The following is a 23,430-nucleotide window of genomic DNA, read 5'->3' as shown; positions in this document are numbered from 1 at the left end:
ATATCACAAGGAGCCTGCCCAGCCCTCATGGCCAGAGGACACACAGGCCCAGAGAGGACAGGACAGGCTCCAGGTCACACAAGCAAGGAGGAGCAGGCCTGCCACCCACTGGGCCCCACTGCCCGGCTGACAGCTGGACCGTCTCCCCTTTCCGTGTCCACTGTCCGGCCTCTGCCCCTCACCTCTCTTCCTTCTTTGTCCTGGGTGAGAATGTGGCCTGCAGCAGGGCACACGGCTGGGCAGAGGGTACTGCTGGTGCTCTTGTGACGGAAGTGGCCCTTGCGGGGCCCGGCCTTGGTGGGACTCAGCAGCTGTGGGTGCAGCTCGCGGTTGGGAGATGCTGGTGTGGACGTGATGACCAGGGTCTTCAGGGCTGTCACCTCCGCCTGCAGCATGTCGATCTGGCCAGAATGAGGTGGCTGCCAACCTTCGCCCAGGGTTAATACCACCCTGGCTGTCACCGCCTGCCACCCCAGCTTAGGCTACCCCCCCCCAGCTCTAGCAGCAACTAGCATCTAATCCCGCCAGTCACCCCTGGAACAACCTTTGAGATGGGAACTGAGATATCCGTCTTATAGATGGGGAAACTGAGGCTCAGGGAGGCGACGTGGCTCGCCCAAGCTCGCACTGTAAGCCGGGACTCCGTTAGATGCCCACGTCTGGGAGCCTGGCCGGGCCTCCCACCGAGGGGGCCCCAGCAGCCAGGAACAGCCCAGCCCTCATAGTTTGTGGATGGGCAAGCGGACTCCAAGACAAGAAGATGCTTGCTCAGCCTCCCACAGCCAGACTGAGGTTTCTGCTTTGTAAAGGGAGTGCAGGAGGACGGAAAGTACATGACAAGGGCCACAGGATCCTCCCGGCCCCTAGAAGGCCCCCACTCCAGAAAGATCTCTGCGGTGCCGTGGAATTTCAGCCGCATCATCTCTGCCCCACCCTTCCGGACCTCGGTTCGCCCATCCCTGGGGGCCCCACCAGGCCATTTGAGGGTCTGATTGGGTAGGAGGAAGGCAGGGCTTGCGGGCTGGGAGGCAGGCGGGAGCTCTGAGCGGGCCTGGGCAGGTGGGGGCCTCACCTTGCCCCGTGCCTCCTTCAGCTGCTTTTCTGATGCCGCCTGCTTCATGTTGGCTTCTCGAACCATCTTGTGGGCTTCCTGGGAAGAAGGAGTGCTGAGGAGCCGATGGACGCCCGACAGACCCAGCGCCCAGCCTGCCCCCTGGCTGGCCGGCCACCGTACCTCGAATAGGCTGGCCGTCAGCTCCTCCAGCTCCTGTTCCAGCTGCTCCCGGACCTTGGACAGTCGCTCACACTCCTCGTCCTTCAGCTTTAGCTCCTGGGGGGCACGAGGCGGGCGGCTGTCAGCCCTCAGGAGCCCCTGGGCCTGACATCGAGGGAACCAGGCGCCCTGACCAGGCTCCATGCCCCGGGTCATCTTGCCAGGGCCTCTGGGCCTTAGCCTGCTTCCTCTACTGCCTTAGTTTATGGTGCATGTTCCATTTAGCTCCTGGCGTGAGGTTGAAACCCCAGTTGTCAGTCCATTAGAGCCTGGAACAGGTTTTCAGAGGAGTCAAGGCTTCTAAAAGTCATTTAAAAGTCACCAGAAGAAGTGGTCTGTCCTTTTGTTTGGACTTACCTCATGCCCAGCACAGGCCTGGCAAGCAGTTGGCCTTGATGGGTGCATGGGCTCTCTGGGCATTGGGTGAGAGCCCGCAGCTCTCCCGGGCGGCCCCCTCCCCCTCAGGCCCCCACCTTCTGGGCTTTGTGCAGCTCCTCCTTCAGGAACTCCGAGCCCTTCTCGCGGATCTCCATGGACGAGCTGCGCAGGCGTGACACGTCCAGCTGGGCGGCTGCAGGACCCTCCTGGCCTTGGGCCTCCTCCGCTGCAGAGGTCTCTACCGGGCCTCCAGGGGGCTCCCTGTGGCTTTTGCAAGAACCCACACTCTTCCAGGGGACAGAGACAGCTTCAAGAGGTGGCGGGTGGCCCTCGTCTGAGTGGGGCTGGCTGCAAGGCAAACAGCAGACATAGGGTGGGGTCCTGAGACTTGGAGAGCTGAGCCCAGGGATCCACCCTGGGCAACGCACCTGCCACTCTGGGCTTCAGTCTCCATCTGTAAAATAGGGATGCTCCCAGTGAGGCCATCACCAGGATGTCACACGGGCAGAATGACAAAACACGAGGTCTCCTGGGGGCAAGGACAGGATTCAGACATCTTTGCCCTCCGCCTCCTCCAGCCCGGGGCCCAGGGTTGTATGTGGCACACATTAGGCGGTCAGCACACATCAGGTGCTCAGTTGCGTTTTTCCAACAGGTGACTTCAATGCTTCAGTGCTGAGAATCTGAGTTTCCACTTCCATAAAGTAGGGACAATCCCAATGGCCCTACCTCAAGAGTCACTGAACGCATAGATCGTGCATAAGACCTTGGCACACAGGAGGCGCTTAAGCGAGAACTGCCTTTTCTGTTACTGTTAGCGCAAATTTTATGCAAACCGAGGGTGGATCAATGAGGAAGGACCCAGCCTGGGCAGGCAGGGCTGAGGCAGGAAGTTTCACAGCTGCGGCAAACAGCCCAGCAAGGCAGGCCGACTTTCTGTCCCCTGGTCCTTGTGGAGAGCGGTCTCAGCTCTCCGGCTGTGACTCCAGGCAAACAGCTACCCTCCCTGGGCCTCAGGACCCTTTTCCCCCTGAAGGTGAAGACCCTGGCGGCAGTGTGGGGTGGGGGCCACCAGCGCCTCTGCCCTCGCCTTCCTCCTGCCCATCCGCACCATCCCCCTTCGTCACAGCTGACCCTGAGGAGGCAGGAAGGGAGCAGGCTCTGCTAGTGGTGGTTTGTGCCAAGACAGCACCTCTGGACTTGCTCACTCAGCAAAAGCTGGCGGTTCCTGAGCCAGCAGCTTCTGAGCCACAGTGGCTGGGCTGAGGGTGGGGGCTGGGCCAGGCCAACCGGTAACAGTGGGGAAGCGGTGGGGAGGGGGCTCAGAGGGCCCCACACAGAAGGGAGGGAAGACAAGGCCAAGGCATCATGGGATCCAGGATAGCTGAGGGGAAAGTAAGAAAGACAAGGCTGGGGGCCGGTCCCTGTTCCTTGTCTTGGGGACCCTGGGATGGTCACCAAGCAGCCCTGAGTCTCAATGTTCCTCTAGGATAACACAATTCATAAACAAACAAACAAACAAATAAATAAATAAATAAAACCTGGGCACCCAGGGACTCCAGCAATGAGTCCATTCCCAACTCTTCACATGGCCCTGCCCAGCCTGCCCTCGGCTCTGGAACTGGCCCAGAATGTGGCCTCAGGGTTCCTTGGGCTGGGTCCTGCCTGGGAGGGACGTGGGGCTTTGATGAATAACGTGGGAGCACACATCCATCACACCGTCAACGGCATTGATGCCAGACAGGGGTCTTTTCTAATACCTTCGTTTGGGAAGGGTCTCATTGGAAGGGAGTTCCCGAGGCTTGAGGCGCCATGGCACTGCTATGGTGGCCCTGAGCTGGGGTCTGCATCCAGGGGACTCACCCCGTGCTAGATGCTACCTGGGTTGCTCTGTCCCCGTTGTCGTGTTTAAAACTCTCGACAGCAGACGTGGTATCGCCCCCATTCTACAGATGAGTGAGGGTGTCTCAGACAGGTGACAAACTTGGCTGTGGTCACACAGCTGGTCGGTGGCAATGCTGTGACCAGTGGCTGGATCTTCAGCCCAGGCCCAAAGCTCCCAGTGGGTGGGGCGGTGAGTGGTGGAATGGGTGCTTCTGTCTCGGGATCCAGGCCCACTGGGCCTGTGGGGACTCAGGAGGCTCTTCCTTGGCTGTGGCAGGGAAATCTGACCCAAATCCTGCCCGAACTGGCTTCTCAGCCTCTGCTAAGGCCCAGAAACTGCCTCCCGGGGGGGAGGCTAGGGCTGAGGGAAGGCGTGGCTGAGAGCAGAGGCCAGAGTCAGGCGAATCCAGGGCCATGCCAGGCTCTGACTTGGGGTACACATGAGCCCCTGGGACTGTCACCGAAATCTTCTGCACCTGCCTCCTACCTGTGGATGGGGGTTAAAACCTGCAGGAGGCACACTAAGCATCAAAGAGAAGTTCCTAGGTCGGAACCGGGTAAAGGTGAGCAGTCCTCGGCCACACTGGCAGACACCCCCATCATGCCTGCCTGGGTGCTGGGTCCCACAGCTGACACTGCCCACCCGGGATGGCTGCCCCTGCTGGCAGCCTGGAGAGCAGGGCTCAGGCCCATTTCCTCAGGTGAGAGAGCAGCGGGGGGCGGGGTAGGCAGCAGACTCTGCCTTGGTGCTGCCCGCTTCAATAGAGAGGGCAAGAACCGTAGGCTCACCAGGGTGGAGGTGACCCCCAGGGACAGCACAGGGCACGGACAGGATCCCAGGTCTCAGACACCCAGCCACAGTGCCTTTCCCACTGCAAGGACCACGCCATCAAGGCCCTCGGCCCCTGCCTAGGACAAGAAGGCCATCAGGCCCTCCCATGGGGGCCGAGCTTTGGTCTGGGCCTCTGGCCACAGTGAAAGACTTTAACTCTCCTGCTGGTCCCAAGGGCACGGGCTAGGGTGTAGCCAGTCCCCCATCATTTTCCCAACGGTCGCTCACTTCAGGCCCCTGCCTGGGGTGGAGGGGTAGGAGGATGGGGTGGAGGTTGGATGGGGGGCGCGGGGGCCCTGGGAGGCCTGAGACCCAGTGGAAAAGCCCAATGCACAAATCTCAGTGGCAGAAAGTGTAGGAGCAGCAGGATCACCCTGTAGACACCGAGTGTCCAATGTCCGGGCCAGGGTGCAGGAGGAGGAGGGAGAGAAAGGCCCACCCTGCACTGGGAGGGACCTCCGAGCTGCAGACCCTCCCCTGCCCACTTCCGGGCTGCGAGGCCAGCTCGATGACTCAGAAATTTCAGAGGAAGGAGGGACCCCAGGCTCCTCGCCCCTGGGGACCAGCCCAAGCCAGAATCCCCTATCCTTTACACGCTTCGGCCTCCCAGACCAGAGGCAGGAACGCCTGGGTGCGAACCCTGCAGCGGGCAGACTCAGGTCCCGACAGGCACAGAGGCTGTCACTTCGGTTCTTCGGCTCTGTGTCTCTTCCCCACAAGGCCAGGTTCATGCCCTGTCCTCAAACTGTCCCAGTCCCCTGTTCCCTGCAGAAGCAGAGGCTAGCGTCCAGGATATGACACTGCAAGGGTCAAGGTCATGGATAGATGAGGGCCCTTTCCTAGAGGCCACAGCAGTTCATACAGGAAAGGCCCCGCTGGGTCACTTCCCCTGGAAATACACAAGGGTGGGGGTGTAGCAACCGCTATCCTCAATCCTCACCCCCAGGTCACCTCTTTGAGCCAAAGACCCCTGTGCATGATGGGCTCATTAAATAAGCAGGGGTGCAGCCAGCAAGGGAAGCTCTGAAACAGGCTGGGAGGGCACGCTGGGACCGCTCTCCCTCTGCCTGGGGCCACCAGCTCCATGGTGCAGGGTGGCTACAGCTGGTCTGGTCAGCAGGGCCCAGCTCTGGGGAAGTGCCAGGCACAGGAGCCTGGTTCAGACTCACACAGCCTAGTAAGCCCTGAAGGCACTGAGGCTGACAGCCAAGTGACTCTCATCCAGGGGCCAACAAGGTCTCAGGAAAGGTTTCATGTATTGGCTCCCTGACCAGCCTCCAAACCCAGCCAGACTCGACTTCCAGAGAGGGGCCGAGTCTTCAGCTCCAAACCCAGCAGCGCATGTCCATGCCGGCCCCCCACTCCACGTAGCCAGATATATCATCGTGAGTGAACCTCATTATGCCCCTGCCAGGAGATGCTCTCCCCAGCCTGGTTTGAATGATGAGGTTCAGAGAGGGTTGGCAACTGAGCCGGAATATACAGCGAGGAAGTGGCGGGCTGGGAACCGAACCCAGGGTCCTGGCAGTAGTGAGTCAGGGGACCCGTCATCCAGAGAAGCCGGGCCAGGGGGAAAGGGGATGAATGGTTGTTTCAGAGAAGTGAGGCAGGATGCAGACATTTTTTGAGGAAGTTTGGGGGTTCCATTCAAGGCTGCTGTATGAGCCAGGCAGGCTCTGGGTGAGGAGGGGACACGCAGAGGGGACACAGACACAAAAGACTCTGAGAGGAGGTTTGTAGGTGAACCAAGGGCTGGACAGGGGAACAGGAAAAAAATACATATAAGTTGCAGTAATTAATATAATTAAAAACTAGGGAAAAGGTGAATGAGAAGAACAGTGGTACCCATGATGGGAATGAGGAACTGGGCGGGGATCTTTCCAGGGAAGGAAGGGGATGGCTGAGGGGAGGCACCAGGCCAGAGGGGCCACCGCAGCCTGAGCCTGGATGAGGGACACGTGACAGAGGAGTTGAGGCTGGAGAGCCAGCCTAGAGATCTAAAGAGGGGCCATCGCAGGGGTTAGATGGAGGCTTCCAGAAGAATGGGACAACGGTGTCATACGTGGGAACGGAAGAGCAGGACCCCAGGGGTGGAGAGGGTGGGCCTTCGCCACCCCGGCAAGGCGGAAGTGGCAATGCCTTGTAGAAGAACACGGAGCAGGAGGGGAAGAGGTCAGGAACAGCCTTGGGATGGAGGAGGCCAGGGGGGCCAGGCCACACCTCTCCCCTCTATAGCCCCAGGCCTGGCAGAACAGCTGGCCCTGCCTAGGAAATCCAGCCCTGTGCCTCCACCCGGAGCCAGCACAAGGCCTGAGAGGGTGGGGGCTCCCTCCTCCGCTGGTGCAGAGCAGAGCACACAGCACCTTCTCTTATCTCCCCGTTCAGTCCTAGGAGAATCAAATATCCCAAGACCTCTAACGTCCAGCACCTCCTATACAGTGAGCACCTGTTGTGTGCCAGGCACTCCAACAGCCCCGAACCACACTATCTGCACGACCACACAGATGCCCGGCCGTGATGTCAGCCATTCTCGCCACATTCTAATTCATTTTGCTTCCTCTCCTGCACCCCGGGTCGTTGGGCACAAATCCTATGCAGACACAGGGAGAGGCTAGGACAAGCAGGACCCTGATGAGGGTCAGGAGTCCCACACTTAGATGTGCTGATTTAAAAAACAGCAGGAAAGCTATCTCCACCTGTTGTTGAAGGAGAAGGGAAGGGGGCAGGAATTCATGGAGGGCTTTGAGGAGGAGGTGACAGTGAGGGTTGCACAATCCCCTTCCCCCTGCTCCAGACCCTGGAGCCCCCAGGCCCTACTTCAGAACTATCTCAGAGCTATAGTGACTTAGGCTTTATAAGCAGGAGTTCACAGATCCAAGCCCCTTAGGGTAGCCATGGCCCAGACCAGTTAAGGGACTTCTTTAAGATCACACAGCTCTTCTGCAGCCCAGAGCGCCCCAGCATCCCGCCTGCTGCAAAGACACAGTCCCTCATCCCTGGGAGGGTGACTGCATCTCATTCCTGGGCAGTCTGCTGGAGCCTGACCCTCCTTAGAGGTAGGTATGAGTAGCCCATCTGTCAGACAGGGAAACCGAGGCTGAAGTGCTGCACCAACATCATGTGGCCGTTTAGCGGCAGAAAACTAGCCCAGAACCCTGTTTCTGACCTGTTGACCAAGTCCCAAGTGTCCAGCACCCCAGATTCCATCCTCACCTCATCCCCTCCGAGCAGGCTTGGCACCCAAGACTACGGACATGGGACGCTGTGGGGGATGGGAAGGGGAGCAGCCTGGTTTGGGGGGAGCTGCCTTGGGACTCAGGGAGTTCCAAAGAAGAGGATCCACCTGAGCACCTGCAGAGTCCTGCCCCACCACCCACCCCAGGGGAGCAGCCCTGGGTCCAGGGCCAAGGGGGTGAACTCGCACCAGACCCTGGCCATTAACAGCGGTCCCCCGAGAGAGACACCTCAGTTCATCTTACAGACAAGGACACCAAACCCCAGAAACATCAGTGGCTTAGCCAGGGTCACCGACTCCTAATCCCAGATTCTTTCTAGTCTAGGACAAAAGACCCCAAGTGCACACCTGCCCAGAGCTGTCATGAGCTACCGGGAGCCACAAGCACGAGCAACTCAGTCAGAGTTACGGGGCCAAGTGCGACCCCGTGCAGAGTCCCTCCCGGCAGCTACTCGGGTCCATGTGAGCTCCCAGGACACCAGGTCCCCAGTAGGTGCTGGCAGCTTGGCCCCTGATCTGTCAGTCCCTGCCTCCAATATTCAGATGAGGGGTCCATAAAAAGGCAGTGGTCAAAGTAACCCCAAAACCCTGCCTTTCACTCCCCAGGTGCCCAGCTCCTCATTCTGCCCCCTCATGCTTTCCATCTGCATTTATGAAGCACCTGCTTTGCGCTCTGCCCCAGGCTAGGCCCGGGGGAATCCAAATGTTCATACAAGAAGTGAGATCAGAGAGTCATGTGTGTGTGGGTGGGGGGGTCAGCTTGACAGCCTGGTTCATCCAGAAGGGTCCTGGGAATATGGCAGGGAGGCTGGACTGCGGGCCTTCTCCAGACCCTTGTGTGATCTCTTTGACTCTGTCCTTAAAGAGTGTCCATCTCCTGGCGGCTCCCAGCCTCATCTGTCTGGCTCTGGCCTGGATGCCTCCAGAGAAGGGACGTTCTCTGGGCCTGGATCACTCTCCACCCCAAAACCTGCTCGTTGTATTCAGAGGCCCTTCTCAGCGACTCAGGGGCTATGTTTTGCCTTGGGCACACCCGGCAGGAGAGGTCACAAGTTTCTTCCACACTGGGCTGCTCCTCAAACACAGTCAACCCCAGGCAGGACTGCCCCCACCTCTCCGGGTACCTCCAACCCTCCTCGACCACTTTCTCCCTGAACTCGGTCTCCTTGCTCCAGGGCGCAAGTCCAAAGATCACACACGTTCTGCTTCAATTCTTTCCCTTTAAGAGACTCCCCGCCTCCCTACACCTCAATCCAACCAGAAGCCCATTCCTCAGCACCCCCTGCTGGAGCCGAAGCCCCATTCCTCCCCCAGCATCTCAGTTCAGGCTTTGCTGGGTGTCACAGAGTCCAGTGGATCCAGCCTGCCAGCCTCCCCAGGGGGCTTTGCGTCACTCCCCAGCTGTGGCTGGGAGCCCTGTCCTGGACCACCCATCTGGCCCAGTTCTTCACAGAAATACAAGCCACCCCCACTCTGGAGGCACCGCCTCCAGGACCTCGTCTTTCCAGGTTAAGGGAAAGAGGAAATGTTTGCTGAACTCCACGGGGAGACCACAGTCTGTCCTGCACAGACCGGGCAGGGGTTAAGAGCCAATGAACAGATAGGGGACTGGGGTCATCGACCCAGGACCAGGCTCCGGGCTGCAGGGCGATCCCATCCCACACCTCTGAGCCCTGGCAGCTCCAGGAGCCCCAGATGGAGGCTCATCAACTTGCGAGCGACCTTGGCAGAGACCCAGCCCCCCTTCCCCAACCGCGCTGCTTTCCAAGTGTTCGTCCAGCCTGGGGGGGAGGGGGAGGCTCCTCTAGGTGCGAACCCCGGACTCACTCTGGCTTGCACCCCACCCCACGGCTCACTGGCTCGCTGGATGAGCTAAGAAGAGCAGGCGCTGTCAGGGCGGGCAGGAGCCTCCCGCCCCCAGGGACCCTCCCCGCGGGTGTCCTTCCACCTCTTTTTGAGTCAGTTCTCCTGCCCTCGTGCTACATACAATCGGCTCCTCCGCGGCGGGCAGGGCTGGGGAGCAGAGCACCGCCCAGTGGGGGGCGGGGGGTGCAGCCCGGGCAGGGATCCCCGACTCTCCCAGCCTGAAGGCAGCCGAGGGCGGACCCCGCGCGGAGCCGCGAGCTTGCGGGGACCTACCCGCTCCACATGCCAGCGCCTCGGGGCGCCCGGGAGTCCGGGCGTCCGTCCCCGCCGCCGCCGCCGCCGCCGCCGCCGCGATCTCCCTGCGCCGCGTCCCCGCCGCGTCCCCGCCGCGTCCCCGCCGCGCCGCGGCCGACTCCGCCCCGGGCCCGCCGGCCTGCCCCGCCGCCTGTCAGTCCTGCCCGCAGCCGGTCTGTCGGTGCGGCCCCGGCTTGAGCCCGGGCCCCCGGTCCAGCCCCGACCCTGCCCTCGGGGGTCACGTGGCCGAGGGGGGGTGGCCCGAGGACACGCGCCCGGCCCCGCCCCTCCGCCCGCCGGGAGCGGAGCTGGGCCGCCGGCCCCGGGACAGTGCCGCCGCCGGGGGGCGGGGAGGAGCCGCCGCCGCAGCCGCATCGTCCTGCGCTCGGAGCTCCCCGCTGCGCCTTCTGTCCAGTCACCCGGCCCAGCACGGCGGCGCAGCACCCGCCCTGCCCCAGCCGCCCGAGAGCCCGCAACGGCTCCCGGGCTTTCAGCTCCTTCCTTCTCACCGGATTGTCACTCGAGGCCAGCAGAGTGACACCCTCCCACCCCCCTCACCGGACCCTCTGGCCCTCACTCCTCCCCTAGGCTCCCTGCTCCTTGCCTGTCGCCATGCAACATCCTCCCTGGTGTGAAGTGGGGCAGACTCCAAAATAAGTGTTCTCCATCTTACTGAGTGCTTATTCCAGGCAGAGCCCACCTTTGGCTCAAGTCTCCAACCCCAGCCTCTCCCGCCTCTGACCACTGCCCCGCCATCCTTGACTTTGCCCACGGTCTCCCTGGAGGAATGCAATCCCGCCCTCCCCCCAGCGCACACACCTGTCTGGTCCCACCTCCTCTGCAAAACTTTTCCCTGAATCCCAGACCATTGATGGGCCTTCATGTCCCTTAGTCTGTGTGTCCCTGTCACCCAACCTGAGCCCTGTGCCCAGACCATCGGCCTCAACTTCAGCGTGGGGTTGGATCCAGAGAGAGCATAAGCCCTTCCTCTCCTGCCAGGACTGTGGCTCCCACACTTCCTGTCTAGAGGAGAACTGGGAGGCTTGGGAGGAGGTACTTCTCTTCCAGATGCTATCAGAACTCTGGGCACTGCTCTCCGAGGCCCACAAAGCTGGGGCCCCAGGCTTGAGTTTGTCAGGTCTTCATCTGAGGACATTTCTTCCTTCCCCTTCCTTCCTTCCTCCCTCCCTCCCTCCCCTCCCTTCCTTCCTTCCCTTCCTTCCTTTCTTCCTTCCTTCCTTCCTTCCTTCCTTTCATTCAGCAGCCCCTTCTGAGTACAACTATGAGTCATACAAGGGGTAGGGACCCAAAGGGAAACTGCCAGATACAGGCTCTATCCTCCTGGGGCTCCGGAATGGTGGGAGACGAGGGACAGGGGACATAATCTCAAGGACCTCCACTTCCAGGGCCACCACTCGCCCAGGGCACACATACCCTGCTAAGTGAATGGTATCCTTGTTCAAAATAGAAAACAGTACTCCTTTCCTAGGTGGGCACAGCCCATGCCAAAGTACAGGACTTGGTGAGTGGAGGGCAGGCTGGATTTCATGCTCGCTCATTCCCTGGGTCAGCACCTTACACAGCGAACCACCTGGGCATCCCTCCACAGCAACCCTCCCGACTTTTCAGAATCACTCTGCCCAGGCCTCCCATGCCCTTGACTCTGCAGAGCAATCGTTCCCACAACTGTGGTTCCCCAAGGGCGGGCACCAGCTCCTTCTTGGCTCTGTGTTTCTCCACCCACCCCAGCCCGGCCCAGGGTCTGGCCGAAAGCCGACGTCATTTTGTTTGCTGACTTGAGTCCTTCACCAGCTAAGTCTTGAGCAACTGCTGTCTTCCTGCCCCTCGGTCTGTTCATTATTTAGGGGAAGGGGGAGAAGATGACACAGAAGGCGCTCAGGACAAGGCCCTCACCCTCCAGATCTTCACGAGCTGGCAAGAGATAAGATATGATCCAACTCTGGCATCTAAGGCTGGTGGGAGATGAGGGAGGTGTGGAGGGTGCTCCAGCCCAGGGCTGTGGCTCCAGAGGACAAGTCCTCAGCGTGGGAGGGCTGGTGGGCTGTGGAGGCCCTTGAGCGAGGCCTCAAAGGATAAGCGTGGTGTCGTCACTCTGACATTGATACCCCAATTACTAGCCAAAAATATTCTGTCATCTATGCATCCAGGTACCTTGGACTCTCAGGCCTCACTAGCTTCCCCTACAGTGCAGTAAGTTCTGCTCCTACCTGAAAAGGATGGGCTCAGAGAAGCAAAACAACCTGCCTGATGTCACACAGCCGGGGCGGTAGGGCTGAGACCCCTTAAACGTTTTCTGAAAAGACAGTTCAGGAAACAGGCTTACTGGAAGCTAAAGCTGCATGCAGTCAGGCAACAAAGGGCCTACTAGGTGCCTGGCAGGCAGGTGGAGAGAGAGAAATAAAAGGTGTGCCTTCTGCCCCTAAGCTACTGCCCTCTCCAATCCTCCCCCACCCCCCACTCCCACGACCATCCCCATCCCCAGCTTTGGCCACAGATGCTTGGGTGGAGGCAGATGAGGAGCAGAACTGCCAGCTTGGATGATCCAGGCCCTGATTCTGTCCTCAGTTCACTGTGTGACCCAGGATGAATGTCTTGCCCTCTCTGAGCCTCTGACTCTATGTCTGTAATAACCACCAAGTGGGACAAGACAACCAGGCCACCCCCGGCATTGACTTTTAGTAGGCTCATGAAATTCTCACAGTTCCGGGCCAGTCCCCAGTCCGAACCTGGCTTCTCCACCCCCCTCCCCTAACTTCCTTGGCCAGAGTGTCAAGATGCCCCCCCCTCCCCTCCATGTCCCAGGTCACTAGCTCACCCGTCTATGTCCCAGGGCTCCTCTTCCAAGTTTCCCTCAAGTGCAGGGCCCAGACCTGAGGGGTCATAGCGAACGGTCCCTGAGCTCATTGCCAGGTACACAGGGCACTTCCCGCAGGCAGGGCACTTGGTGCGCTCCTCAGGGGGGTCCATGCCTGGAGGGCCAGACCAAGGGTCCCTCTGGAGACTGCCAGGCAGGCAGGTGGCAGGAGACTTCTCCCCACCCCTAGGCTCACACTAACCTTTGCTATCTCTGAGAAGCAGCTGCCCGTGAGGGAGGAGCCTCCCAGACAGGCCTCTATCTCCTTAAACCCCATAATTATTAACTCCCATGGCTCGGTGAGCAGCAGAAGACTCTGGGGCCCTCCTTCCTGAGCTCTGGGCCAGGGAAGATGAGATCTCGAAGGGAGGTAGGAGCCTTTCTCTACATACCCAAGGCCCCAAGCTTCAACTCGACCCACAGAGGGGCTGTCTGACCCCTCCTTGCCCAGGTTGGCGAGTTGGAAAGAACCTGTCCAGCCTAGGTTCTATCACTAGCTAGCTAGCTGTATGGCCTTGAGCAAGGTCCCCTGCCTCCCCCACTCTGGTCCCTGGACTCAAAATCTCCTACAAACCTTTAACCACCAAGAAAAAGGGGCAACTCAGTAAAGAGGTTAAGAACACAGGCCTGGAGTCTTGACAGGCTGGATTCAACCCCACTTCCAGCCTGTGAATCCCTAAATGCACTAGTCTCTCTATGCCTCAGCTTCCCCGACTATAAAATGGAATCTCACCCTCTAAGGCCCCCTCTGGACAGCTGCGATTGCCCAGATATGCCCTACTACTCCCCTTCCCTCACGTTAACCCCTCTTCTTGCAGCCTCCACCCATCCCGCCCTCGCTGATAAATTTCTCTTTTGCTCATACCCCCTCCTCCAGGAAGCCTTGCTCTGTGAATTGCTTTCTTCCTCTGCAGGCATTGGGTTCTAGCCCTCAGACACGTGGTCTGCCTCATGTCCTGGAAAGTGCCCCATGGTACTGTTGGACACCCCCACAAGAACTGAGTGACCCATGGGCAGAGGCTGGCTCACGCTTGTCACCAAATCCTCAGTGCCCCCTTGCCTGGCACATGGATGGCCTCGATCCACCCGAGAGGGTTTAAATGTCCCACCCTGTCTCCTCTGGTCTGAATTCTAATCCTAGTTCTGTCATTCCTTGGCTGTGTGACCTTGGGCAAGTCACTAAACCTCTCTGGGACTCAATTTCCTCATGTCTAAAATGGGAACAGCTCTCCCAAAGACGTTGTGAACATCTAAGAAGGTAACATTCGAGAAGCATGGAGCGGGGAAGAGCGAGCGTTTCCTCTTCCCTTCTCCCTCGCTGCCGAGAAGCTGCTTGAAGCTGCTTGTTCCTGCAGAGCAGCCCCACCCCGCCTGCGGATAACAATATCTCCCACTCAGGCTCTGGGCTGCGAAGCTCTCCCAGCCTAATGCAAACCAGATGCTGGCCTCCCTTTCCTGGCAGTGAATTTTCCATGGCCTGCTCCCACCCCCTTCCTGTTTTTGCTCCTCACTGATCCCCCTGCTAAATTCTTCCGTGCCCCCACCTTCCTCTGCAGAGCAACCTCTGGGCCCACCTGGAAATAATTAATGGAAAACAGGATGTGTGAAAAGTGGGGAGGAGGGTCTCCTCCTCACCCCAACATAGCAGGAGGGGAAGGGGCTCAGCCTGGCTGGCCACAAAGTATATGACAGATGATAGATAGTCTTTCCCCGCCAAGCCCCAGCTATCCCCTCGGGGGAAACTGAGTTGGAGTTGCTCTGGGAACTTATAGAAAATTTTGCTACTTTCTGGACTTTAAGGCTCAGCTAGGCCTGCATGGGAAGCTGTGAGGGTCTTGTCCTTGGCCGTGACTCCTTAGAAAAATCAGAGCCAGAGAGGCCCGACCCCCTCCTACGGCAGGCGAAGAAACCAAGGCTTGAAGACTTGTCTCTCTCTGTTCACTGGTGAGTCGGAGACTAAAGGCAGCCAGGTCTGGGACTGCCTGCCAGTAAAAGCTGCTGCCTGAAGTCACCTCCAGGGATGCTATCTCGGCGTCATTCCCTCCTGCCCTTCCCCCCGCCTCTGAGCGCAGTCACGAGGGGGAGACTCACAAAGCCGCCTGCAGCCTGCTGTTCAGCCACCTCCCCGGCAGGCAGGCACACCTGGGCCGGCAGACCTGGACCTTCTTCACCAGGGGCTGAGCCCTCGGGAGTGTGAATGTTGGGGGCTTTTCCTTGATCCCCTGGGCTCTGTGCGCCCCTTAGGGCAGCCAGGGCTCCCCCACCCCCACAGTGAAGACTCTGCCATTTCCAAGAAAACAACAGCCCAAGAGCTCCCAGAAGTCTCAGTCTTGCTGCCCCTCCCTCCACCAGCTGTGCGGGGTGTTTGCACAACTGGATGGACTGTTTTGCAGCCGGAGTCCTCCTTGGATCCCCGAGCTCAGATTTCGAGAGGAAGAGAGGCGAGGATGCTGGATCCAGGAAGGGGGAAAGAGGCCCAAGAAGTCGAGCGCTGGCCTGGAGGCACCCCTCCGAGGACGGACCCAGACACTGCTCGCCCAGTCCCAGGGGGGTGGCGAGCTGGAGTCAGACCCAGGCACCCGGAGGAAGGACAGGACAAGGGTGGAGACTGCCGAATGGTGTCAGGATATTTGGTGGGGCCGACCTGGTGAAGTCAGGCCCCGGGGACAGTCTGCTGGGCTCCAGGAGAGGAGGCCCCAGGACAGTATTTTGAGAATGTTAAACTCTCATGACAGAGATTGTCCCATCTACTACCATTTCCATTTTACAGAGAGGATATTTGGGGTTCAGAGGGGGCAGGCCTTCGCCCCAGGAGGATATACAGCTGGGCCGGAATCCAGGGTTCCTGATCCTGAGCTTGTTCTTCTCACCACCCAGGCTGTCCACACCCTCACCCTCATCCTCAGCCCCAGAGACGCACACACCCCAGCCAGTGAATCGCCATCAGCCTTGCTCTTCCCCAAACGATGACACATGTTGGATAACCTACTCAAGTATGGTACTCCAGGTCTGCAAAGAAAATACCCAGAAACTGAGACCCCCCACCAGCATTAACAAGGGGCGGAGACCCTGAGGGCCAAGATTCTTGTGCCGTCTGCTACTCTGGGGCCAGGGCTCCCCCAGATTCCCCGCCACAGCTGCCCAGGCTTCCCAGAGCCCCTTGAATGAGACTGAGACGTTGAAGTCCTAGATCCAACTGTATGGAAGACAGTTTGCACCTCAGCTTATCCACCTTAAAAATGGGAGGATTATCTTTGCTCTACTCGACGCATCATATTGTGGGTGCTGATGGTGAGGGCTGGGGTACCCCTTTGGAGACTTAAACATTTCCCAGTGACAAAACCACTGACGCTCACATGAGGAAAGGAGAGAGGAGATTCCTTTGGACCCTAATGGGTGTGGGAGCCCTACCGAGGTGCCTGAGGGCCTGGGCTGGATTCCTCGAGGTGGAACCTGTTTGCCCACCTAATGGAATTCGAGAACCAGCTAAATCTTCAGGGGCAGATGTGACTAGAGGGAGAGGGTAAGACACTCCCCCCTCAACCCCAAACACACACAGACATGCACACCTGGTGCCTCTCTTCAAAAATGGCAGAATATGGAGCGGGGAACATGCCAGGCTATTTATATTGGGCATCAGACTTTGTTCACCCTCGCAACCACCAATGTGGTCCTTGATTGCCTTCTGTTTTCTCCAAAAGCTCATGTTCTTATCTCTCCACCATTCACCTTCGCAGGAGAAGGGTAGGATGAGACCTTTTTGACAGAGGAGGGCTTGAAGGAATAGCAGGATTTAAATATATAGACATGGAGGATGGGTGTTCTATGCAGAGGGACCATGAGGAACAAAGGCTTAGAGCTGAAACAGAGCAGGGCAGCGCTTCACTTTGGCTAGAACTCAAGCTGATTTGGGGGACGATAAAGAGAAGACGAGATGGGCAGGCTCAAGATGAATCATGAAAAGCCCGGGAGGCCAAGTGAAAGAGTTTGGACTTTACTCTAAAGACTCCAAGGAGGCTGCTAAACAGGAGAGCAATATGATCGGAGCCCTGCTTTGGGAAGACGAAACTGACATCAGTGTACAGAGAAAGGAGAAGCAAACGTTTATCAAATATCCAGAGAGAGAAAGACTTTCTAAACTTAGACGCATTTGAAGAGACCTCAAAAGAAAAATCGATAGATCCGTTTACACCGAAAAAAATCACCAACATTAAAAGACAAATAAACAGCCTGGGGGAAATATTCCCAGCAAATGACAAAGTGTTAACATCTTTAATACATGAAGAATTCACAAAAACCAATAAGAAAAACACTGAGAACCCAGTAAATGTGTTCATTCATTCATTCATTCAACAAATATTTTAAGAACACCTGAGTCAGGTGCTGATGAGATATTAGTGGACAAGACAAAGGTTCTTCACTCATGAAGAATTCAGTTGGGGGGAGGGATGTGTCGGAGGCATTCAGACTTCTAATTACAACACTGCGTGACAGGTAAAAGAATGGGAAATACACTGAGCAACTTCTCACCTAGACTTGGGGTCCAGGAAATGTTCCTGAGGAAAGAATTTGGGAGCGGGAAGGGGGACTATTGAAAGAGATGAGTCTGGCAAGGGCATCAGGGGCAAGAGCATGTAGGGCCTTGTGTGCTAGGTAAGACGTTCAAGCTTTACACATGAGGACAGTTGGGGTTCAAGCAGCAGTGTAATGTGATCGGATTTACACATCAAAAAATGACATATAAGTGGCTCGTATGGATGTGTGTGGACTGGATCGGAGAATTTCTGCTTCTGCAGCAGTGAAGAACCTTCCTACTACAGAAAAAGAATATTCCAGAAAGAGAGGCCGTGATTCCTCAAGGTCCTGTTGTCTACCAAGAACTCCAAAAACCACTTCCTAATTCACAAAGCAAAGTGAGAATGAAGCTCAGAAATTGCCCAGGAGGAGGGAGAGCTGAATCCTGAGCAACTACACTGAGTCAGGACTCTCAAGGAGGGCAAAATGTTCCCTGTGGGTGGCACCCTTTGGCTCCTGGCAGAAGCGGATGTGAGTACTCTTCGGTGGAAAGTGTCTAACTTTAGGTATGAAAGATTCCCATTGCTTAAGATGGAGCATTGAGCTCACAATCAGAGATCACCAGCATAGAAGGAGGTTAGCCACTCTGAGTAAGAATCAGTAGAAACATGTCAGATTTGCATGCTATAGGACTCCAGCTACTTGGATTCTTTATATAATATGGAAAAGTTATGTATGCACTTAAGATGAATAAACAAGAGATTATCAAGGAGAATCAAGCAGATTTTTAAATGACCAAGTGAAATATGTGTTAAATAGACAAGACATGGCTAAAGAGAGAATTAGAGTCTTGGAAGACATATCGAACAAATTCCTTAGAAAGCAGCAGAGAGAGGCACACACGGAAATGGAAAATATGAAAAAGAAGTTAAAAAAGGAATACAGAGCATAGACTTAGAAGGTCTATAAAATAAAAGAATAGAAAATAAAGCATGGAGGAGAGGCGATATTTGTTTAGCAGAGACAGGGTTTCAGTTCGGGAAGATGAACAAGGTTCTGGAGATAGATGATAGTTATGATTGAACGACAATGTAAATGTGCTTAATGCCACTAAACCATACATTTAAAAATGGTTCAAAGGGTTTTAAGGAAAACATGCACCAGACACACCTCAGCATAAGGATATGGAAAGGTTCTAGAAGTCGGCAGCAGGAGGGGGTGGACGGATGGAGCAATTCGCCAAAGTCGAGGTGTCAGTACAGAAGAGACTGTTGTTTCTGGACCCCACCACCACCACCCCCAATCCAGGAGCCTATTTAGTGTAGGCCACGCTTACACTAAAAAATTATTGTTTATCTGAAATTTATATTAAACTTACTGTCCTCTATTTTGATTTGTTAACTCTGGAGTCCTGGCCTGGGGTGGGGAAGGGGGCGGAGCTGTGATTCCCCAGGCAAGCTGTGCCTGAGGTACCTCGGGACAACAAAAGGCAACTGGCTGGGTGGTCCTGTTGACTTAACAGATGTCCCCAACAATGATTTACTCCTTATCCTGCCTGCTATCCTCCCTTACTGACTTTGGGTCAGTTCCAACCACCTGGTCACCTCCTGAGGAAGGCTCTCTGGAAACTGACACACAGACTCTGAGAGGAGGCTGCCTGGTCCAACCCCGCACCCAGTACAAGAGTCTCCTCCAGAGCATCCCTGCCAGGCGTCCTCTCCCCAACCCTGCGGTCAGCAACTAAGGGCCAGGAGGCAGTTCGCACAGTCATTACTGTAAGGGCTTTGGTCCAGGTAGACTTGGGGTCAAGTAGAGGCTTGGGCAAGTTACCTGCCTTCTTCTCTGAGCCTTGACATCCTCCTGTAACAGGTGGATGACACTTCCTATACCCCAGGGGTTTGTTCTGATGATGAGACGCGATGATTTCTAAAAAGCGCTCAGTGCGCTGCCTGGCACCCAGCAAATGCTCAAGACGGTGGAGAAACCATTGTTTCTTCTCCTTTTTCCCTCCCACAAGGCCCACCACAGTGCTAAACACAGCTCGTGGAACTAAAACCATAGGAACACCCCCGAACGGTGAAGAAACACCCTGCTCTGACCTAGACAGTGACCACCTTACAGTTCCCAGCTCCGTCTCTAACTCAGTGACTTGAGGCAAGGCGACTTCCTTCTCTACGCCTCGGTTTCTTCGTCGGCAAAATGAGCAGCTGGATATGAACCCATTCCCATTCTCTCATGGCGTGGGCAACTGTTAACGTGCTCCTTCGACAGATGAGGAAACCTGAGGCCACTGACTCGTAGTGAACGTGGGACAGCATCCAGGTCTTCTCATACCCAGTGCAGCTCTCCGGGAGAAGTTCTCCAGGAGAAGCCTGCTCCTCCACCCCCTCACCTGCCCGTTAGCCCCAGTTCTGAGCTGGAAGGTGGGTGTAGCGTGGCGAGGATGGGGTCTCTGCCTCACCTGGCTGGCCTCAGTGGGGCAGCATCCATGGGGACAGGGCAGCTCAGAGATCAGTGTTCTCCCCAAGGCTGCGGTGAATCCTCTCGCCTTGTGTCTCCGGTAGGGCCAGCTCTGGCCTATTCCATGCTATTCTGTTGTCATTGGCAGGACTGGGCTTGGTGAAGCTGGACCCAGGCGTGTCCCAGCCTCTCCCTGCCTCTCCTGGTCCCTATGTCTTTCTGCAGGAGCCAGAGCTTATGTGTTCATCTCTTGGAATGTTGAGTCTATCCAGCCCCTCAGGGATCAAGGCTGCCTGGCCCCAGGGTAGAGGTGTCGTCGGTCTCGCTTCCAGGCCCCAGGCTGGCAGTGTCTCTCTCTTCCCCTGTCCAGCTGTTGCAAGGCCCTCCTTTTCTTCCTTGGCTTCTGCCCTGTTTGTTCTGTGTCTGTCCCCAAGAGAGGGGTGTGGGCTGGCAGGTGCCCTACGTAGAGCCTGGAGGCAGCATCCAGGCGTGGCTAGCCCACTCTGGGGCACCTGCCGACTGCCCTCAGCCAAGCTGGGTCTCCTTCTTCCTGCCCAGCTGAGGCAGGGCCTGGAAGGGCACAGTGGCAGGCCCTCTGTGATGTTCCTGTTGCCATGGTGATCCTGGATGAGAAGGCCGTAAGAACCTCTGGAACCTCCACTCACCTGCCCAGTTCTGCCCTGTCTGCCCCCGGAGATGGCTCTCTGCTGGGGAGCTCAAGAGCACAAGCAAAGTCTCTTCCGTGCATCCCCCATCCCTGGGACGTCCCTTCAACCTCAACAGAGACCACTATCCTAACAGGTAAGGCTCCACCTCTTGGAAATTGACCTCCACTGGCAAGGTGATGGTGGGTAGTAGAAAGGGCAGAGGATTCAAAATGGAAGACCCATATTCCAGAACCAACCGAACTGTGTGACCTTGGACAAGGCAGGCCTTGAGCTTCAGCATCCTCCTCTGTAAAAGGTGGATAATAATGACATATTGAATCGTTCCTCAGTAATGCCCTGTGACTTTTCCTGGGCTGTTCCCCTAATATGTAATGCCCTTCCATCCTTCTCGGTTGAGATGAATTCCAACTCGTGCTTCAAGACCCAGTTCAAATGCTCCCTTCTCTGTAAAAGTTTCCTTGAACTCTGTATACTTGGCACAGATATTCAGCCTTGCTGTTCTGTTAGAGTTAGTTGTCTCCTTGGTTTTTACTTGCGTATAAATTCTTTTTCACATTTATTTTTCAATTGCAATCGGCATATAATATGATATTATATTAGTTTCAGGTATATAACATGGTGATTAGACATTTATATAACTTACAAAGTGATCACCCTGATAAGTCTAGTTCGACACCATACATAGTTATTACAATATTATTGACCATATTCTCTATGCTGTACTTTACATCCCTTTGACGATTTTTATAACTGGATATTTGTACTCCTTAACCCTGTTCACTTTTTCCACCCATTTCCCCAACTCCTCCCATTTGGCGACTATCAATTTTTTCTCTGTATCTATTAGTTTGTATTGTTTATTCATTTCAGTATTTGAGATTCCACATGTAAGTGAAATCATATGGTGTTTGTCTTTCTCTGACTTATTTCTTTAGCATAATAACCTCTAGGTCCATCCACGTTGTTGCAAATGGTAAGATTTCATTCTTTTTTATGGCTGAGTAATATTCCATTGTGTATATATACCACATCTTCTTTATCCATTTGTCTATCAATGGACATTTAGGTTGCTTCCATATCTTGGCTACTGTAAACGATACTGCAATAACACTGAACATGGGGTGCGCATATCTTTTTGAATTAGTGTTCTAGATTTCTTCAGATAAACGGACTATAAATTCTTGGAGGCAGGAATCAGGCTAGTCTCGTTCTGGTATGAGACATGGTTTGTTAAATGACTGCTTTGCAGAAGGGAAAGCAGAAGAGGCCGACTCTGACTGGGCGGGGCCCCATCTTAGCAGGGGTCAATCTTGGGGCCCTTTGTCCAAGCACGGCATGGGTCAGTCAGTGCTTGTTGTGACCTGTGTGTCCGAGCTGCGCCTGGCTTGCCGGGGACATTTTCATGGCAGAGACCCAATGGGAGAGACCACAACTTACGCCTGGGGGTGTGCCTGACCTAGTGCTGGGGTGTTGTCAGGAGCAGCTCATGAGGTGTCTTTGGGGATGTCCTGGGGCATCTGGGAAGGGAAGGGGTACTGGGACGGCTCTGTCAGTTTGTCCTGGTGGGACTTTGGGGATATCTTGAAAGAACTTGCAGTTCAGGAGAAAGGGAGGGAGGAGGACTCCAGTGTCTCCCAACTCCCTCTCATGGCTCTATAGCCATGGTCAGGGTCAAGGAGATGAAAGAGCCACCAGTGCCCCGCCCAGGGTCCACATAGACTCTGACCAGAGGACCAGTCTTCCAGGGCCAGATAGAGCCGCCTAGTCAAGAGCGCCCTCCAGTGGCCACCGCAGGGTGGCAAGAACCTGACCCTGCAAAGGATGGTGTTTTCATTTATTCCTAGACGAACACAGAGTGAGCATCCACGTGCCAGGCGTGGTGCCAGGCACATGTTTCAATTTTAATTAAAATATATATTTGTTAATCATCTGTTAAATGGAAAGCTCTCTCTCTCTCGAGAGCGCGTTGATATGTGTTGCTGGGGGAATAGGAAATACAGGGTAGGGACATCTTCCCTTACAGCTGTGGTTCTCAACCCAGACCGTCTATTAGACTCGCTTGAGGAACTTGAAAAAATGCCAGTGACTGGACCCCAACCAGACCAATTGACTCTGGAGGGGAGGGGCAGAGGCACCAGGGTTTGCAGACGGTCTCCAGGAAAAGTTAACAGGCAGCCAGACGTGAGAACCACTGCTTTGGAGAGTTGACTAAAACGCTTCCCATCCAGCATTCTCACCCAGCTGCCGAGGTAGGTGTTATTGTCCCATTTCGCAGATGAGGAGACTGAGGCTCAAGAGGGCCCTTTTCCACAGTTCGGTTAAGGACAGCGATGGGATAGATGTTTCCCGCAGCACGGGAGGCAGGGAAGCAGCCAATACTCCTCCCTCCAGGGTTGTCCCTGATCTCTGAAGAGACTCCGTCATCATCATTTGCTGGGCTTAGAAAAATACTGACGGTCGTGAAATAATCATATGTTTTTTTCTAGACATTGAATCATAGAGGCAAAAATGGTGTGCATCAAAGTCACCTTCAGTCTTAGCATTGTGAACACAGGTGTAAAAGAGAGAGAGAGACAGAGAGACAGAGACAGAGAGACAGAGAGAGACAGCGACAGAGAGAGACAGAGATAGAGACAGAGACAGAGGCGGAGACAGGCGGAGAAGGAGGGGGCATGGATTTACTTTAAGGCTCGAGGTCAGATTGTAAATCAGAGCTTCTGAAAGTGCTGTCCAAAGACCAGCGGCACCGAAAGCCCGCAGTGCTCATTAGATGCTCTGCAGTGTCTCCTAGGGCGCAGAATCAGACTCTGAAGAAAAACCCTGAGAAGCTGCACAGTTAACAAACATTCCCAGCTGGGCCTCCACCACTTCGAGCTTTCCCTTCACGTAAGAGGAGCATGTCCTAGACACACATCACTTAGGAGGGCCCTTGCGTACGGACTGATGTGTTAGAATGTACAGAGCTGGCCGCTGAGATATTAACCAGCTGTCCTTGGGGACCTGGGTACATACTCCATTTTGCATGCGTTGGCATGAACGCCAGAGCTGCTGTGTCATCCCGCAGCAGGCCCGGCCCACACACAGCAGCCCCCTTCTCCTTCCCCGGCTCAGAACCAACCTACTAACTGGGTCCCACCAGCCAGTCACAGC

At 55.9% G+C, this 23,430-nt stretch overlaps 1 protein-coding gene across 6 annotated transcripts in view; it reads right to left on the bottom strand.

The window, feature by feature from the left end:
- Nucleotides 1–12,787, bottom strand: part of RAB3IL1 (RAB3A interacting protein like 1) — a 19,447-nt gene extending 6,660 nt beyond the window's left edge. Inside the window, exons 1-6 of one of the 6 annotated variants that reach the window (XM_039860161.1) lie at nt 9,742–9,812; nt 2,080–2,180; nt 1,747–1,999; nt 1,235–1,330; nt 1,073–1,150; nt 183–401 (exon numbers count right to left, since the gene is read on the bottom strand). In XM_039860161.1, the coding sequence (XP_039716095.1) occupies nt 183–401; nt 1,073–1,150; nt 1,235–1,330; nt 1,747–1,999; nt 2,080–2,105 (672 nt within the window). In that variant the 5' untranslated portion in view covers nt 2,106–2,180; nt 9,742–9,812. Of the gene's footprint in view, nt 1–182; nt 402–1,072; nt 1,151–1,234; nt 1,543–1,630; nt 2,000–2,079; nt 2,181–9,741; nt 9,827–12,598 lie in introns of those variants that run through there. The other 5 variants (XM_039860160.1, XM_039860158.1, XM_039860159.1 and 2 more) reach the window with 5 other exon arrangements.
- Between the last annotated feature and the right edge of the window lie 10,643 nt (nt 12,788–23,430).

Source organism: Pteropus medius, unplaced genomic scaffold (genome assembly GCF_902729225.1).
Source record: "Pteropus medius unplaced genomic scaffold, Ma_sr-lr_union100, whole genome shotgun sequence".
Taxonomy (NCBI): domain Eukaryota; kingdom Metazoa; phylum Chordata; class Mammalia; order Chiroptera; family Pteropodidae; genus Pteropus; species Pteropus medius.
The sequence above is the reverse complement of the archived record's forward strand: the minus strand, read 5'-3'. Positions and strand labels throughout refer to the sequence as shown.